Source organism: Populus trichocarpa, chromosome 5, assembly GCF_000002775.5.
Source record: "Populus trichocarpa isolate Nisqually-1 chromosome 5, P.trichocarpa_v4.1, whole genome shotgun sequence".
Lineage (NCBI taxonomy): Eukaryota > Viridiplantae > Streptophyta > Magnoliopsida > Malpighiales > Salicaceae > Populus > Populus trichocarpa.
In genome coordinates, this window is record NC_037289.2 from 9,076,614 (window position 1) to 9,095,756 (window position 19,143).

The 19,143-nt window shown below is 31.7% G+C and overlaps 2 protein-coding genes and 1 long non-coding RNA gene across 5 annotated transcripts; 1 reads left to right on the plus strand and 2 right to left on the minus strand.

Annotated features, from left to right (window-relative positions):
• The first annotated feature begins 3,014 nt into the window (after positions 1 to 3,014).
• On the plus strand, positions 3,015 to 4,404 carry LOC112327512 (uncharacterized). Its single transcript, XR_002981812.2, has 3 exons — positions 3,015 to 3,498; positions 3,728 to 3,834; positions 4,204 to 4,404. It is a non-coding gene; the product is annotated as an uncharacterized LOC112327512 (long non-coding RNA).
• Positions 3,954 to 6,747, minus strand: LOC18099273 (uncharacterized). 3 transcript variants are annotated; one of them, XR_008059214.1, is made up of 5 exons: positions 5,986 to 6,734; positions 5,085 to 5,174; positions 4,934 to 5,001; positions 4,523 to 4,735; positions 3,954 to 4,264 (listed from the first exon to the last, which is right to left on the minus strand). XR_008059214.1 is itself a non-coding variant. In XM_024601038.2 (4 exons), the coding sequence occupies exons 1-4, from the start codon at positions 6,640 to 6,642 to the stop codon at positions 4,600 to 4,602; spliced, it is 951 nt and encodes a 316-aa protein (XP_024456806.1). In that variant the 5' UTR covers positions 6,643 to 6,733; the 3' UTR covers positions 4,465 to 4,599. The 3 variants fall into 3 exon arrangements, 2 of the variants coding, with proteins under 2 accessions (XP_024456806.1, XP_024456807.1); XM_024601038.2 differs by lacking the exon at positions 3,954 to 4,264 and having other exon boundaries at positions 4,465 to 4,735; positions 5,986 to 6,733; XM_024601039.2 differs by lacking the exon at positions 3,954 to 4,264 and having other exon boundaries at positions 4,656 to 4,735; positions 5,095 to 5,174; positions 5,986 to 6,747.
• A 6,536-nt stretch (positions 6,748 to 13,283) lies between these two features.
• LOC18099274 (GATA transcription factor 18) lies at positions 13,284 to 14,878 on the minus strand. Its single transcript, XM_006383130.3, has 2 exons — positions 14,044 to 14,878; positions 13,284 to 13,939 (listed from the first exon to the last, which is right to left on the minus strand). Exons 1-2 carry the CDS (start codon positions 14,509 to 14,511, stop codon positions 13,628 to 13,630), a joined length of 780 nt encoding a protein of 259 aa, XP_006383192.2. The 5' UTR covers positions 14,512 to 14,878; the 3' UTR covers positions 13,284 to 13,627.
• Between the last annotated feature and the right edge of the window lie 4,265 nt (positions 14,879 to 19,143).

Here is a 19,143-nt window from a genome sequence, read left to right on the forward strand (position 1 = left end):
TATAGATGGCACTTGACACTAACGTGGCCATCGTCCCATAGTTGGACCAATATAATGATGTTGAAACATGTTTATGCTATAGAGTATATCCCATATAATACCATTATTTCTCTATTAATAATGTAAGAACATACAAGGGTGGGTGTTTGTAGATATAATTGAGTTAGGTTTCTAGCTCATAATTATATTTAATTTAATTTTTAATATTTTATAGAGTTGGGATGAAATTCTTATAAATATATTTACAGTTTGTGTTTATATTGCTACTTTTTATGAGTTGAATTTAATTATAATTAAGATTTGAGCTCAATATATTAATTAAAATTTGTTATAAGTTATAACAAATAATTTATGCTTAACATATCAACTGATGAATCAATTGACTAAAAAAAGAAGAATTAATTGCAAAAATAGACAAAACAGATAACAACAAATTAAGTTTGTTGTTTTATGGTATACAAGTTGGGCCAGGTTGACCATGTTTTTGACCCACTATCATTTATAATATCTATATTATATAACTTTGACGAGTCGAATTGAATCCGATAATATAAATATTGCAAATGAACTAATTGTTTTAGCATCCCTAATCACAAATCATTATCGGCTATTATCCTAAATAATTTCTCATAAACTAGGTTAAATAATGTTTTTCTATATATACCCTTTTTCATGGAAGTCGTGATGTTTGATGGGTGTAAAAATTCAAGCAAACACCAAGTAAGGAGTTAATTCGAGACAATTTTTCTTTGTTTTTTAATAACACCTAAAATCATCATCTTCTTCAATATATTCTGCCATATACAATACATATTCTTTAAGGATATATTTCTTATATATAGTTTAATTAGTTTAAACATGAAAGAGCACTCAAATCTTGAGATTTTTGTTTTTCATGTGTTCATAAGCTTCCAACGCACCACTTCTTTATCAACTTCACAACTCAATTGTCCTTCATCGAAAGGTCCAAACTAGGGTTTATTTCATACCTCATCATAAGGCTACTCTTTCTTTACAACTTTTTCTTCAAGGGGAGTTTTATAAACTACTACAATAAGTGCATGCAATGACAAAAAAAAAATCAATGGAGCCATTCAACAAACCACTCAATTGGAAAAGGTAATTAGTAGCACTATCATGCTACTGCATTTTTATTTTGCTATTTTAAAAGAAAGGTTAATTTTTTTATTTTAAATTAATTTTTAAATATTTTTAAATCATTTTGATATACTAATATTAAAAATAAACTAAAAAAATATTATTTTAATATATTTTTAAATAAAAAATATTTTAAAAAATAACCAAACAAAATATACAGAATAGCTCGTACCAATTAAATATTTTTATTTTTGAAAGTGTGGACATTTTATGAGGGGATACATTATATTTTTCACACTAGGGGATTTCATCACGTATCGAATTGTATACGAATTAAATTAATTAGATGTAAACATTTAAAATTTATAAATTGAAGAAACAAAGTAATCAATCAGACGATTCAAATTTTAAAATTTTAAACAAAACTAATTGATTGAGTTTTCTGTTTACCACCACATGAACAAATCCTCGTTATGATAATTGACATATCCATCATATAAAAAAAAGAGGTTAGATTTGACATAAAAGCAGGAAAAGTCATGGACGTGGCCCATTACTTAAGATTTGTGCACTATATATTATAATGGGAGATGGCTTCCATCATCATTAATTCCAAGCTTCTAATCACATTTCTCATCAATTTATTCCTTTTCACTTGATAGGTAGTTTGACCCAAAGGGGAGGTTATATTTGGATTCTTGGGTGTTTCTCCATGGTTCATGAACTTGCCGCGCGCCCTCAAATCCTTTTTCTTTCTCTATTTTCTTCCTCATAAATCAATCACATCGATCCAATTCATTCATTTTCCCTCTTTATTTCCTTGTCACCGTTTTCTCCTTCACACGAAGTGCGATTTTCGTTTTTTTACTCTGTTTTTTATTCTTATAGTGTTACAAATAAATTTTTTTTTAAAAAAAAAATATATATTATTTTAATATATTTTTAAATAAAAACTATTTTGAAAAATCAACCATTAACGCCCTATATAAAATAAATCAATGCCAGTCTTATTATTAGAAATTCAAAATAGTAAAGTTAGCATTTAGGTTGAAAAAGACTCTTGCAAGGTGGAAGGTGGAGGAGACCTCTCATTTGTCTGTTTCCGCATGGGCTCATTTACGGGCGACGTGGCTTCTATTAAGAAAAAAAAGCGTTGGGATCCTTTTCTAGGACACGATATATGATGCTTAGATTAATATCTCTCCCGTCAAACAAGAATATTAGCTAAGAATTCCAGAGAGGAACTAATGCTCTAGTTAAGGTTTCGTTGTCTGGAAAATCAAACTTTCTTACATATAGAGTTAGTTAATTATACGTAAAAGAAAAATCTTTTACAGCAATATAAGTTAGTAATAATTATTTATTAATATATTTTTTAAAAAAATCATTTTACACATCAGCAAATTAATGTAATTCAAAACTATAAAAATAAAACAGTTTTAAATAGAAAAATCAAAATTATTGAAATCAGGATGCAAAACAAACAGAAAAAGTATATTCATACTTTTATATATCTATATATAACTAAAAAAGCAATATCATAATTGTAATATACGTACCTGGATATCAAATATTGTCCCAGCTAATCATAGCTTATTTTCTGATTCATGATCAGCCTAAGGTTGATGACCTGGGGAGGCCCTAAGGAATGAGTACTGTACAGCTAAACCTTCATATCAAAATGCCAATTAATTATGAAAACTCCTTATCACTAATGGCGTCACTTCCATCATCTTATCACGTTAAAAATTCTGGAAGCTGACCGACCGAAAGCTTACTGTTATTCTGTCCAAAAATCATAATTCATATCTTATCTTAGCAAACTCCATCATTAAAAATAAATACTCAATATATGCTGTTTGAGGAGACCAAAAGCGAGAAGGAAAAAAAATTATTCTCTTGCGATAATATATTATATTGCTTGATAGATGCAACAGCATGCAGTCTTTCAACCGCAGTAAAATGCATGCTTACAATTTTATATACGTATTTTAAATGCTCAATAATTACTTGCAATTCTTTATTCTTGTGAATTATGCTTATGATTAAAAAGCTATTTATAGAACTCAAGTTGTAAAACTACCAAACCTATGATATGTTTCATTCTGTGTACTTAAAGTTTATCGTTCATCAAGCATCTGACTTTATTTATCGTGATCAAATTTTGATTTCTTATTTTCTCTCTCGTTCTTCGTTTTGTACTAGGGCATTTCCCCACAGGATTCATATTTGTATCACATAATGGGAATTCTGGCACTTGGAGGACTTGTGGGATGTTTCATGTATCCATGCTCTTGTTTGTTACCTTCCTTACAAGGGAATCTCTTTCTTTTTATCCAGGTTGTGGTGGTTTCCTTCTCAGTGGGACTTGGAGCTATTCCTTAGATCATAATGTCTGAGGTATCCGGAACTTGTTACTTTATATCAACCATCTGCTTCCAGTGGAGGGCTATGATTTTGCTCTTAACCCCTCCACCCATGATAGTCATTCAATGTTGGTTTTAGAATGAGATGGAACTACAGTCAGATTGTCAGCGTATGAAGTTTATTTATGTGTTTAGTGATGGTGAAAGCGTTATTCATGAATTGTTTTCTTAAAGTGAGCAGATTTTTTACTGGCTCGTTTCAGGTTCTCCCAGTGAACATTAAGGGCCTTGCTGGCAGTGTTGCAACATTGGCTGGCGTCCTGGCTTGTAACAATGACTGCAAACTTGCTCATGACTTGGAGCAGTGCAGGTCTCCCTCTCTCTCTCGCATAGTGTGTGAGTACATGTGTGTGGCACACGATTATTATTCTAATTTCTTGTTGGAAATAAAAGCGGAAACAAAGAAGAAGGAGGAATTGGAAGGATAAATGATAGAGCTGGAGCTCAATACCAAAAGCAAATCTTGTTATATTTCCTTGTTGTTTTGCTTACCTTTTATAGTACAAAAAAGAGTAAAAAAACTACAAAGCTTAATTAATGAAGAAAATCCTTTTAATAAAAAACTATAAAAACTAATAAAAGACAACTGAAACAAAATTATAAAAGCTAATAAAAGATATTGAAAGTTACAAATTATATTTAACATTTCTAACCAATGAATCCACTGCTCTGTCAACAGGGACCTTCACTATTTACACGGTGGTCAGTGCTTTCACTGTCATTTTTGTGTCTCTGGGTCCCTGAAAGCAAAGGAAGAATTCTAGAAGAAATACAATCGTCGTTCAGATGGAAGTGTTTGCTCAACCATATGTGAGCTGGTTTGATTTTATTAGTGAAAATTGATTGAAATGTACATGTATTTTTTTCCTTTTTTTTTTTTTCCTTTCCAGTGTTCATTTGTTGTGTTAAAAGGAAAAAACGAAATAAACAAAGGAGAAAAGGAAGTAAAAATTTCAGTAAAATTCATTTAAATTTTCCTTACAGTAGACGTAACATACCTAGAACACCAACAAGTAGACAAATAGTACAAAGTGCAGTAAATATGAAGGCAAAATGAAAGATATTTGCTGTCTTGTCACTTCTGCACTCCATTTTCAAGCAACGAAGTAAGAAATCGCTTGAGACATCTATTATAGACACATGGACGTTCCAGGTGAACTAAGTGGCCTGCCTTCTGTATGCCCTGAAATGTTGCCGTCTCGCCTAGTTGCCTGTAACAACAAAACAAATCCATCAGTGTGCTGCACTTTTAGTTGCCTTTGCACTCTTTCTTTTGCTTGTGTTTTGACGATTGTCCTCGAATTTGCATGTGTTCGTGTCTGTATCAGCTAATCACCATATACGTTCAGTATGATTCATTGATTTGCGGTTAATATCTACCAAGTAGTTATAGATGTTGCAAGGCATACCCTTTCATGTTCTGTGCGAGCCCCAGATTGAAGATTTGGTCGTTCTCCCCCCATAAGAGATGTATCTTCTGCAACATTTAATTATGGCTGTGATCATGTTAAACATATGCATTAGGAGGAATAAACATGAGGAATTAAGTACTGAAATTACCTGTACAAACCTAGGGATTGTGGGGTCTTTATTGTTGATGACTAACCCCTCTAGAAGTTCAGCTCTCTCTTTTCTGTTAGTGAACATCACCTGTAAGTCTTCAGTTAGTGCTTGTTAGCTAAAAAGTCACTGCTACTAATTAATCAAAGCAACCAAATTGTAGGGAGAAAACAGTGCACGGAAGGCTGAATGTGCGAGTGTTATTTTTAGCAAGCCGAAACTCTCTAGTTTGGAAGCCAAAATGGTTTTGAGACAGACAAAAGCTGTGCTTTGACAATTCCATCGACCTTGAATTCTTATGCATAAATAAAAGGGCCATCTAAAAGCTGCATAGTTAGAGATGGCAAGTACTGCTGTTACCACCTACCTAGCGAGCACAGTATTTAGGTTGAGTTGGTAGAACGAAACACATAACTAAGGTGTCCGTGGTTGGGGCTGAGACAAATGTCCCTGACGACATTATTCTCCCGCAAAAAAACCAGGGAAATTGAAGGGATAAGGTAACTTTAGTGATTTGGCCTCACAATTAAGGAAATCACGTTAAAATTCTTATAATTTCCTAATTAAAGTATAGTTGAAAATTCTACAGCAATCGTGGGCAACACAAGAAAAAAAATCTGCCGAAGCATTAAAAAAGAAAGCACAAGGTAAATTCGTGTGTGGATCTAGTGGCCTGCAACTTGCAATCTCTACCTCCCGTCTTGTTTCGGTCCTCTGTGTGTGGGTGTGTGTGCATGCATGTATATATGATTGGAGTCCTGCAAAAGCTCGCTAGCAAAATTGTTCATTAAAATAAAGACTTTCGGTCCAATAATTGTATGTAACAAGTGCCAAAAAGAAAAAATAATAGTAATGGATAGAAAATCCAATCAAGTCCCGTTGAAGATGCAAATTAACAAACCTCAAGGTAGTCTTTGTGAAGCCTATTTGGGAACCAAAGCTTCTTGTAAGTAGCAACAGAAAGTAGTGTTTTAAGACCTTTAACAGAATCAGGCAGCAAAAGCTCCGAGGAGGACTTGAACCCAAGTTCACTTAGAGTTGCTTCACTGATCGAGTCAGTCATTGCCAGGATTGAACCAGATATGACCATGGCTTGAACCAGGTCAGGATACAACTCAGCCATCTTAAACGCCACCATGCCACCATAGCTAAACCCCACTACAATACACTTCTCTATTCCGAACTTCTTAAGACCTTTCACCAATGTTTCAGCCTGAAACGTTGGCGAACGGTCTGTTTTATCAGTGATTGAGCTACCGAAGAAAAGAAGGTCAGGGATATAAACTGAATACTTTTTGGTCAAGGCACCAACTTGGAATTGCCAAGTGACAATACCTTCAGCAGCAAAGCCATGGACTAGAACTATTACAGGTTTGTTTGGTTTGGTTAAGGTTGGGGTCTTGTTCTTTTCACCTTTTTGAGGTTTCTTGACGGTTTCATTTGGAACCCAAAAGTTCATGACCGTGCCAGGCTCAATCTCTACTCGGTGAGGTTGCACTCCTGCCATTTTCATTAGGCCATGCAATAATGGCGTCTGTGCTGCCACAAGGTTCACCATCTTTCTATGTGTGTGATTGTGTGTTTTCTCTCTTTCTGTTGCTAAGTTTGAGCAACGAATGAAAACCAGATGAGGGTTTTAAGCTACCATGGAAAGATGGTTGTTATCTGCTGTCATTAAAGTGGTGATGTTTGACAGAGAACCAGAGAACCAGGGCAGATGGGCGTAGGCCCCATATCCTATGATCTTGTGGTTGACAATACTAATCGTGCTTCTGCAAATTTCTTGCACGAAATCGAAATCTGTGTTTCAAAGCTAATTATTTTTAACTTCGTGTACAAACAACAGTTGTTTGATTTTGATCACCAGCACTGCCTTCTCTTCACCTCGTTAAATTTAAACAGCGAAGTGAGGCTCCAGAAATTACACATGTTTACAGCTATTTTGTGTTTGGTTTCATAATTAAATATATAGAATGAAAGTAGTAAGATTCAACGTCTAACATCTTAATTATTATAAAATTATCTTTGACTTAATAACTTAATTTATTATATATATATATAAAACTCTAAAAAAAAGTTTTATATTATTTAATTTGTAGATATAACACTATTACAGAATCAAACTACCAGAAGGAACACAAAATTTATGTCATCATAACCAACAAAATAAGGATGGTGACAATGGCGATGACAGTACAATAACAACATTCCATTAAATTCACAGGATTTAATATGCCAAAATTGCAAGTGTTCAGGCATTAAAATGAATTTTTTAAAAAATTATATATTGAATGATCTTGAATCTTAGCTAGCCAAATATTCAAATATACCAGGAAAAAAGGAAGTCAGATATACAGAAGCGATCATCAATGGCTTTTATGTTGTTAGGTATCAGACGCTGTCTATAACCAATTCTTACAGCTTTTAATTTAAGAAAGAGACTGATTGATATATCAATGGAAGAGGAAGCACGATCTTGCAATATCAATGGCCCCCGCAATGGAATGAACATCTAACAAGAAACGGTGTAGTATTATAACTATAAATTTAAAATACCAATTCGCGAAAGACAAGTATTTGTCAAAGAGAGAAGACGGCTAAAAACGAAATCGTCATATGATATTTGAGAGGTTTATTTAAAGTTTTGATTAAATTAAAAAATAAAATAAAATATTATAATAGAATAATTAATGAATTGAAAAGTTATTGGTGATATTTTTTGGGTTTTTGAAAATTTTTGATTAAATTAAAATTTTAAATAAAATACCACATATAAAATCACCGATGAAATGCTTAAAATATTAAAATTTAATTATATTTTGGTAAAACTATCGGTAAATTATCCTAATTAAAAGACTAGAATCTCTCATTTCATAACAGACATGTCTCTTCTTCTTCTCCTCTCGTCGTCTTTTTCTTCTCTCTTTCCCTTCTATAAAAAACACTAACGTCCCTTCTTTTCTTTCTCTTTCCTCCTCAACTCCTTCTCTTCTCTTCTCTTATGTCTTCTTTTTTTTCTTTTCTCTTCTCAGTTTTGTTTTTTAATTAACATACTTTATGAATATTTTTTTTTCATCTTCACTCACAATTAAATTAAGGTAAGATTTTTACTTTTTTTTTCTTCTCTTTTTTTTTTTGTTTTCCTTTTCATTATATTTGTTATTTTATTTTATTTTTCAGTTCTAAATAATTGTATGAATATTGTTGTAGGAGTTATTTTCATATGAGATCTTTTTTTTCATTTTAGTTGGATTTTTAAAAATTTTGTTGTTCAATTTCAATTAAATTAATTTATTTATTGTTGGAAGATGGGTTCTTGAATAGGTTTTCTAGGTTAGGTGAAAATGTTTTTTAGTTGATCTATTTATTTGTTGTTGTTGTCTATTTTTTGTGTTATTTATTTGTTGCAAATTTATTTGAGTTGATTTTTTTTTCCTTTTTTTCCAAGCAACTCAGTTCCTGAGTATTATTGAGTATTGATTTATATTAATTTATTTTATTTCAATTATATTCTACATTTGTTAAATACTTTTTTTAAAAATATATTTTTAAATAATTACTAATGATATTATCGACGGATTAAGTCCGTCGGTACATTACAGAGAGTCGATAAAGAATTACTGTAAATGTCTTTGTGTCGCTGTTTAATCACCGATGTAAATGCATACAATATTTTTGTCGCAATATGACAAACTCCATGAGGAAAATACCGACATAATGAAGTGGGTAAAATATTTTTTACATGCTTTTATCATCAGTAAATTCATCAGTAATTTTATTATCGACGGACTCATTTGTAGACCAAAATATACCAACAAGAGTTCTACCAACATAGCATAATTTTTGTATGTGAAACCACCGGTAAATTCATTATCGATGATATAAGAATATAAATACCGATAAAAAATTTCGTCAATAAATTTAAGAATTCTGGTAGTGAGCGATCATTAATATTTTGGGAAAAAAATGTTTAGGGCCAGTTACAGTTTTAGGTTTTCACATTTTGTCAGCAAAGGCTTACAATTTTAATGACTATTTATATTACAATCCTTACTTAAAAAAAGTTAGTTAATGAGCCATTATATGATAGGATTAGGAGTAATTAGGGACTTAATTTATATAAAAAAGATCATAATGAAGACTAAAATATAATTTTTATAAAAGTAAGGATAAAAAAAATCAAATAAAGACAAATTTATTAATAAGAATGAAATATAGGGATTAAAATAAGTTTTTTGAAATTATGAAGAGTAAGAAACTCTGTCCAGGCCTCTATTTTATTAAAAAAGTTGCAACCAAACAAATTAAATGTAATAAATAAAATCGTTAAATTAATTAATTTATCATATTACATATTTAATTACATTAAATTATACGAAACATGCACTTACCATTTAATACACAAAATCCTAAAAAAGCCCAGAATTCTATTTTTGACTGAAGGCCGGAAGTTGATTGGATCTGTATATGGCCGGGCTAAGGAGTGTACATGGAATGACCCATAACTCATAAGAGAAGACCGGGCTGAGTTCATTAATATTCACGTATATGGGCAGGGCTCCTATTTGGTAAATTATGGATTTTTAAAATGTTTTAATTTTTAAGTTAATTAAGTGAAAAAAACATTTTTCAAATAAACATTTTTAATTTAAATAAATCTAGCTACGCAAAAGATAATATAAATTTTCACATGTATAATTTTAATTAAATGGTTAATTTTAAGTTGTTTATATGAGTTAATAAGTAGAAAAGAGAAAAGGCATGTACTTCTCCAAAATAAATAATATTGAATTTAAGTAGATAAATCAAAAGAAAGCTTCTACGACCCTATAAAATCTAAAATTACAAATAAATTTTACTTATCATAAAATATAAAATTAAAAATACCCTTTAATTATTTTTGTATTGTTTGTTGAAAGTGACACAAAAAAAAACATAAAAAATAAGGGGATAATAAAAATAATTTGAATAAATTATTCAAAATAACAAAAACGATTTTATTAACATAGAAAGATGAGTAAGTAGGTGTCTTGTGCGTCACATGTTAGCTTAATTGTTTTAATATAAAAACAAATATCCAAATAATGATAGTGTTTTTAAAGGATTAAGGAAAATCTGATATTAGGTCATAGATTCAAATATATTCAAGAATTTTGATTAATTTAATAATATGATTAAAATATATTAACACAAAAAACACAAAAAACTTGCCAATAAATAATTGAAAACAAAAAAAAATGTTGAGCTTGAGACTTACTTTTGTGGTCGAAACTATTATTCTCACACATCATTTGATTTGTCTTGGACTTTTTTCACTTCCTAGGCAGTGTATGTGATAAACAAATCTTCAATTTGACGCTGATAATTTTTTCTTTATTTTTTTTTGTTTTCTCTCTTTCACTAGAAATCCACGTTCATCCTTCAAATTTGTAGATCAACTCTTTAAGTTTTTTTTTTTTGGATTTGGTCTTTTTTTTTTATATTCCTATTTTTTTTATTTTAATTAATTTCTAAAATTAGATTTTTTTTCAATTTGGTCCTCCAATTTTTTAGTCTATCGGATTTGGTCTCTATTCTTTTGAATGTTGTTTTTTATTTATCTATTTGAGATGGTTTTTCAATTTAATTTTCTTTTTCAATTTCATCCTCTTTTGTTTATTCTACTTTCAGATTTGATACTCATTCTTTTTATTTTTATTTTTTGCTTTGGTAAATTTTTTAAATTGAGAATTTTTTCTTGATTTCATCCTTTAACATTAAATTGGTTGAGAATTGAGTTTTTTAATTGAACCCGAGTCTACGATTTCACAGGTTACAATTTAAAAAATTAATCGATATTTAAAAGATTAACCAAGGTATATTATTGTGGATTGAAACAATAAATTTATTGTTTTGTCCTTCAGAAAAATTCTCTCACCCTCTTTCAATTACTTTGGAACAGACATTTTTTAATTGATTGATAGTATTAATATTTTTTTACAGCCTTTTTGCATGGTTAAATTACTAGAATACTCTTGAAAGCAAAACAACACTTATATCGGTTTTTTTATTGTAATGTATTAGAGGCAATTTTATCTTTTAATTGATACTTTTTATTATTATTATTTTTAGCTTTCAATATTTAGTACATAATAGTTGGTTTTCCAAATTTTTTTATATGGATTCCATGATGATTTTATAATGATCTCATATTCTAAATGGTGGAAATAGCACGGATCCACGTCTAATTTACATCAAACACATGAATCGATTAAAGTTGCGGATCCTACAAGTATATACATATAAATACCACTCTAGAATCAAGCCCTGATAAATTTTGGTATTGTAAAATTCGTTTCAATAACAAAATCCAAATGATGACTGGAGTGGTGTTGACAAAATTGAATTAAGTAGTTCCCTTTTCCCCTCCCATTTATTATAAAACTACATATATATATATATATATATATATATATAAGCTCAAGAAGATCACTTGTCCAGAAGAAAAGGTAGGATTATAATTTATAGTGTGTGTGTGTGTATATATAAAAAACAAATATCACAAAATTTTGCTCCATTCTGCACCTTCACTCCTCAATTAGGAGATGGGACATTTTTAAGAAATGAATTGAGTGGAAGGGGGACTAAAAATATTTTCTTCCCCTCCATGAAAAAGTATCTCGAAGCAAGAACGATTAGTAAATTCTTCTCCTCTCTCCTCATGGATGTCTCTTCCTTCCCCGGCCTTCAAATCCAATCACCCTCTTCCCAAACATACTATAAAAACCTGTCTTAGTTTGACTCAAACTTAGGGCCTAATTTACAAACCAACACGCACAATACTAGCTTTTTTTAAAAGACGATAATGGTTTGATTGCCCAACCCTAGCTAAGAGTTAGCTGTCGAATACCCAGACAGAGAGAAACCGATTCAAACCGACAAGAGATTAATCCTTGCCATCTCTCATTCTAGATAAGAAAGTGGGAGGGATATCTGCCATTTTTATAAGGGTAGGTTCTGGATTCGAGACTCGACATTGTTTAAAACATTGTGAACCACATGACAACAATTCCATCCTCGTAAATGTTGAAATCCAAGTCTTACGTGCCTCTACAACACATTGTCTGTCTCATTTACTGTCATTTTTTAAATGCCCACTTAAGATTATAATAGCCTGCCTGGTAGATCACATGAAAAGTATATCAGATGGATCGTTTGAATTACTAATATTTATACACAACTTACAGAAATATAGTGCTTGATCTCATTCTTTTAATATTTTGGAATCTAGAAATCAGAGTGTTTCTCAGTATTGACTCTTCCTGGCTACTTTATGCAGCTTCTGTCTTTCTCTCTGTTTGATGTGGGAATTAAACAAAAAAATGCGAGTTTAACATTATATTTGTTGACCCAAAAATTCAGTAAAATAATATCTCTTCTTACATAAAATAAACCAAACATATATAAACTAGGTTAATTCTGCATCAGCCAATCAAATTATTCTGGAATAGATAGATATGGCCCGTGTAAGAATCTTGCCAACAAATGCCAGGACTACAACAACAAATATAATTGTTATTTATTTACAACAATTTATCCCGTTAACACACGGTATATACGATTTGAAATTATTGAAAATGCTGCGAACAACGTAATGATATCATCAGTTATCACTGACATGGAACCAGTTTTTAAGTGCTGAGAGAAAAAGACCCAGAAAAATACAAATCAGACAACGCCACCTGGGTGTTCAATTTTCTTCATTAGAGTCCAGTTTGACGGTCAAATTTAACACAGACACTATCGTAAGAGGACAAACCCATTTCCATGTTCTGAACAAGCACAGTACTGCCTGGTTCAGAAGAGCACATTGATCCCTGATCAACATTGTAATTGGACAATCAGCTGAATATCTCTCTCAGTTGTGAAATCCATGAAAGTGATCAGCATGCCACCAACACACACAGCTTCTTGTTCAGGTAAAACTTTCAGTTCACATTACATAGTCATAAGCTAGAGTACTATAATATATAGGAGTATGACTATGACCATGTACATTATTATCATTATCATTATTATTATTATTACTACTACTACTGTATAAATTGTTGATCAAATTAACTTCCAAGGTTGCAATATTTTTTGTTTATCATGTTCATCAATCATGAAACATATGTGATGTATCAACATCTCATTTGAGTAGTAAACCTGAGAAAGAAGTGAAAGTGAAATAGCAGAAAGGTTTATGTAACTGAAAGAGGGGGGAAAAGTTAGAGATTACCAAGAAGAAGACCTAAAAGAAAAGCAACTAAGAACATAGAATTATCCCGTTTTCACTCCATCCATGTAAGAACGGAGAAAAGGAAGCTAAAGAAAAGAAGAAAAATAAATAAAATAAAACCAATCAAAGAAAAAAGAATTTGACAAGACCATTGTATATATGGTCCATATAACATAACCATCAACATCACCAACATCGTTCTATGTTTTGAAATCACTTGCCAATACTTCATGATCTTGACCGTTCGTTCTTTCTTTTGCTTTTTTGTCTTCGGTCGATTTTTTCAGTATCTTGTAAAGTCATGAACAAGCTGGCTAGGCCTATCTGTGACATTGAGTCTCCAAGAAAGGAATGGAATATTGCCAGTATCAGAATCTCGATCATTGTCTTCTATGAAACTGAATTCATTTGCTGGAGAGAAACATGGCATTTTTTGGTTCTGAACCCATGAATTGTTTTGATGATAACCATAGTGCTGCTCCATTCCTCCTGAGGCATTTGCATTTGCATTGCTTGCATTTGCATTGCTTGCATTTGCGGCTGTTGCCCTTCTCTCTTCCTTCTTGAACCGAATTCCACAAGCATTGCAAAGTGACTGCCAGTCACATACATTAGAATTAGAATTCGTCACTAAATAAATTATAACTAAAATTTACAGACATTTAATTATATCTAATAGGGCACAGAATCGATAAATACCTTAGGGCCTCTTGGACCGTTTCTCCACAGAGGAGTAGAAGTTGTGTCACAATTAGCACATCGGCGAGCAAGGAGAGGATCGTTATTGGCGAAGTTGCTGTTGCTACCATGACAAGTATTATTTCCACGGCTGGTTTTATGGGCTTGAGGGGGATAAGGTGTAGAATCATTTTTGGTTTGCAAAATATCCCAACAATAGTTAGACATGCAAGAGCCAGAACGGCGTTGATCATGCCGAGTTCTTTTCTCATCGTCTTCACTTAAACGAGTAGATGGGGTTCCTAAAGAAAGAGTGCAATCGACAGAAGACGAAGGAGGCGTGGAAGGATACATATCTGTTTCATCAAAAGATTTGCGATGGTCTGGCATGGAAAATAGCATGGAGAAGGAGTTGCTTTGGCTATGATACATACCACACGAACAAGAACCTACCATATTACATTGAGAACTACTGCACCTATGCATCATGGTCACCTCACTGATCTTATCTCTCTCAATTTCTTTAAACAGTGTTTGTTAATGGCAAAACATGAATTGGGTAGGTGCCAATTAAGATGAAAGATGAATGGAGCACCAAAAGAAAAATGAAAGATGAATATGGGTTATCTTGTGTTTCTGCAAGATTGAAAGAGAAGGAGGAATGGAGAGGGTTAAGGCAATGAAGAAGTGGGGGAGTATGGCAGGTTTATTGTTAGAGGGTAGCTAGCAAGTGACAGAGAGAGTACATGCCAAAACAGTAAACCTCCCAGAATGAGAGAGATGCAATAATATAGCGTTTGAATAAGAGGAAAAACTTCGAAGAGAGAGCTCAATATATGGTGCTAGAGGGAGAGAGAACAAGCATTGTCTGATAGCTTTATAAGCTAATAAAATGGTGAAATACCAGTCAGCACCTGCAGTCCACGTTGTCGTAAAATGCAAGTGAAGATAACATATATACGTATATAGAAAAGATTGTTATAAAGACACATGGACAGACATGGACCCGATCTTACTTCTTGCAAAAGAGAGAAACAAAAACTCAATCAAAATTTAAATATCCATAAATAAATAAATAAATACACAAGGAGTCAGCTTATAAATCACACTCATATATCTGTTAGTTTATGAGAGAAAGTTCATGCGTAGGCAGTACACTTCGTCATACAGTACTAGTACTTCTTTTAAATTTCTATTTATTTTTATATTTTAAAAGTATTTTTAAAAAATTAATTTTTTTATTTTTTTTATTTGTTTTAAATTAATAATTTTAATTTTTTAAAATTATTTTAATACGAAGATGTTAAAAATAATTTTTTAAAAATAAAAAAAATATTATTATAATACATTTTAAAAAATAAGATTTAAAAATTAATCACATTCATATTTCCAAACATGCTATAAGTGATCCGGGGCACAATCTTTTTCAACTTCTTGGAGTTGAAATTTATTGGGGAAGGAGGGCAAGGCATGGAGAGATTGGTGAGATATTAGGGCGCCCTTAACAATGTGAGGGGAGGGATGGGGGGCAGATGGGGTGTTCATTGGGTGGTCAAAAGAACCCACGTGACTAGCGGGAACAGTCTTCCATGGATCTGCCTTCTCCGATCACGAGGACCCCCTCTCTATCCTGCTTAGTAATGCTATTAGTATTAGACAGTCTCAAAAAACCTCTGTCCGTATCCGTATCTCTGCCTGCCCCTCTCTCTCTCTCTCTCTCTCTCTACCTCTGTCACTGGACTGGACTGCCAGCCTCCCAAGGAAAATGGAACAGTCCCACATTTCACATTCACTCGCCGTCTAGTTGCTCTCTTTACCACGCTCCAAAGCACGCCATTAATGCTTATAGCAAATACCATATGGTATATTATCAACAAACCTTAAAATTATTAAAGACTTTAAAAATTACTAATTTTAAAACTTATAAAATTAATCAAACTACATATAAATTAATCCGAATATTTATATTAAAAAAAAACCAAGGTATATTCAAAAACCTTAATTAGCTTAGTATAAAGTTTGCAGGACCACTATAATTCTTCTTGCTTGGGACACAGCTAGTTACACAAGTCAGGTCCTTTGTGTGGAAAATTGGACTCCTAGCTTGATTCAAAGTATTTCGTAATACAAATTAATTGCCCCCTATTGTTTTTTTTGGCTTAACCATTCGGATATATGAAATGAACAAGTCAAGTACAGTTGCTATTTTCGAATCTCGAGATTGTTCAGATGCCTATGATCCTTTATTGACAACGATTTTTTGACGTGTTGCGATTAAATCCTCCTCTTGTCAATAGTACCGTTTTTATTCTCTCATGATAATTATTTTTTTTAATTATTTGATGTTCATGCATTATACCATGTATCTAACATGCCACTCTAAAGCAATAACTATTCTTTAAGAAAATAAAAGGAGAAATATGTTTTTTATTCCTGGTTAAAAAATGAAATTAATGCTTCTTATAAGGGAAAAACATTAAGAAGTGTTCGTTTTGTATATTTTACAGGAAAAAAAATATATTTTTTGTATTTATTTATTATAATATATTTTATGGTTAATCTTTAAACTTATTTATTTTTAAAAAACTATTTTTAACTAATAAAGTTTTGTAAAATATTTTTTGAATAATAATAGTTCATTCAAAATATCATCTAATAATTCCAATTATCAACCTACCTCGTAACTACTATCAACCTACAATCTTCGTTGAATAAGTTATTTCATCATCATAATACATCATATCATAATATATTATTATTTCATGAAACACAAATCTCATATGGAACTACAATTGAAGAATGTGATGGCAGCAAATAATTGAGATTTGTGTTTTGAGTGGAAAGCCTGAGACTACATGTGGTTATGAAATGTAAGAATTTATTGTGTTTGGTTATTATAGTTATTTGTAGGTATTTTTAAATGGAATAAAATTTTGGGTATAGTTTTTAAATACGAAAAACTTTACCAAAATTTTGTTAAAATTACAAAATTTATTACTCTCTAGAATCATTAACTAAATTAAATGTAAGATTAATAAACTAAATAATAAATTTTATAAGAACCTTTTTTATTAGATTTAAATGCAGGGGAATTTTATTGTTGAATTTTTATAAAATAACTAAAATAATTATTGAAATTTAATTGATGTTTCCATTGATATAATATTTTAAAATAATAATTTTTAATTGGTATCAACTACATTTCATATAAAATTTGGATTCTTCGATCATGAAATTGAATGAAAAGTGCTAATCAAATCCCATGATATGCGATTGGGGTGATGTAATATTCTCAATCATGTGTCAGTCAGTATAATATGAGATGTTTTTCAACAGAACACTGACCCGCAGCACTCTAACATCCCTTCAACACCCCGTAAGTTGTTACAGGCCATCCCATCCGTCAATCTCATAATCAATCCAATGGTGTGTGACTGTGACCCCATCAAACACCCAGTTCCAATTACATCCTAGCCAGCGATCAATCAGAACTCGTACCACACATAGCAGAGGAATCACGTGAACTACAAAACCAAACAAAAGCCAAAGAAAATTTTCACGATTGTAATAACCCTGTCAGCATAACGTGCATGTGTTCCTACCATCTCCAAACCCTTCTCATCGTATTTATTCTCAGAAAAGGTTGTGTTAAGAAACAAAGATTTTCATTAGCGGACCATGAATGGATCATTTAAGAATAAGAATATTGATGAGAGATATGGTTTTTTCAGCCACCATTTCGGTGGTTGGAGAAAAAAATACTTGCTGTGAAAAAGAAAAGAAAAGAAAAACACTACTTATCACTGCCACCCAAAAAGCTAGCTAGTGGATAGAAGGTCACTGGTATAAGTATCGCTAGGTAGTAGTAGAAGATCCTGAAGTTTTGATTAGAGCAAAAGAAAGCAAAGAGACAGATATAAAGGTATCCACATTAGATACTCCGCAATCATCAAAGCAACAGGCAACAAGCAACAACTCTTCCTAGCTTAGAACTACAAGAAAGAAAGAAAAGTGCATGTGAGAGAAAGAGATCATAGATCTCGAGTCAAAGATGGAAACTCACAAAAAAAAAGGTAAAAATATATGATATACTACTACTAACAAAAATAAAATAAAATGACCCCACATCTATTATGGCACAAATCCGAACAAACTCCTCTGGAATATCGAGTACCCCAATTCGATCAAAAGATTCAAAAAACAACATGAAGACACAGACACGAGAGAGAGAGAGAGAGAGAGAGAGAGAGAGAATCAGATCGTCTAGAGATTGGTGACTTAATAGTTCGACAAACGGGACGACCACCGCTTTCCGAAAGATGCTCCTCTTATTCGCTTTGTAAATTACGAAAAAAGAAAAAAAGAAAAAAAACACATCCCCACTTGAAAACTATGATATATAGCTATTACCAAAAGACAATATGTTATGCATGTGTGTGTGTGTGTGTGTGTGAGGGTGTTACATTGTCACTACACATGCCAATTATTTTCTCACTTATCCACGCGACTCATTTACACGTCAAGAACCCCCACAACAAACACGTCAAACTAAGGAATTTAATAATACTATAGTAATTGTTATCATAACTTCAAGTTACGGAGCACTTGCTCTCTTTACTTTAAAGAAAAACAGTATAATTAAGATTTATTTGATGTAGTTGATAAATAATAAATTACTTCAATTCATGGTTGATTTTTTTTTCATATTTTAAATTTTTTTTGGGTGTTTTCATATTGTTTTGATGTTTGATGTGTTGATGTTAAAAATAAATTTTTAAAAATAAAAAAAATATTTTAATATATTTCCAACCGAAATTTTTTAAAAAAACAAACAATACAACACTTTTAAACACCCCTTAATTTTTATCTTCTCAAAGGTTACAATAATATCCTCTCTTTTTTTTAAGTATCTTTCTAATTAATTGCATCCAATTTTATATATGAGCCAGTGCTTCAAGCGAACCTAGCTACTGATAAATCGTTTCGAGAAGGGAAAAAGAAAGAAAGAAAGTGACAGTGATATTATAGGTTTGGTTTACACGGTTAAGGGAGGGGGAGTGGTGGTCCTCGATCGGTGGAGATGAGTGTTTGCTCTAATGCCAATAAATCCGAGTAATTAAC

Bases quoted from the DNA above. Each gene is read 5' to 3' on its own strand.
- LOC18099273 (XM_024601038.2), bottom strand. From the start codon at position 6,642: ATGGTGAACCTTGTGGCAGCACAGACGCCATTATTGCATGGCCTAATG. The intron at 5,002-5,084 runs GTAATTTCAGTA...TAAATGTTGCAG, and splicing joins CAATCCCTAGGTTTGTACAG to AAGATACATCTCTTATGGGG. The intron at 4,736-4,933 runs GTATGCCTTGCA...TTGTTGTTACAG, and splicing joins CTCGCACAGAACATGAAAGG to GCAACTAGGCGAGACGGCAA.
- LOC18099274 (XM_006383130.3), bottom strand. From the start codon at position 14,511: ATGATGCATAGGTGCAGTAGTTCTCAATGTAATATGGTAGGTTCTTGT. The intron at 13,940-14,043 runs GTATTTATCGAT...TGTGACTGGCAG, and splicing joins ACGGTCCAAGAGGCCCTAAG to TCACTTTGCAATGCTTGTGG.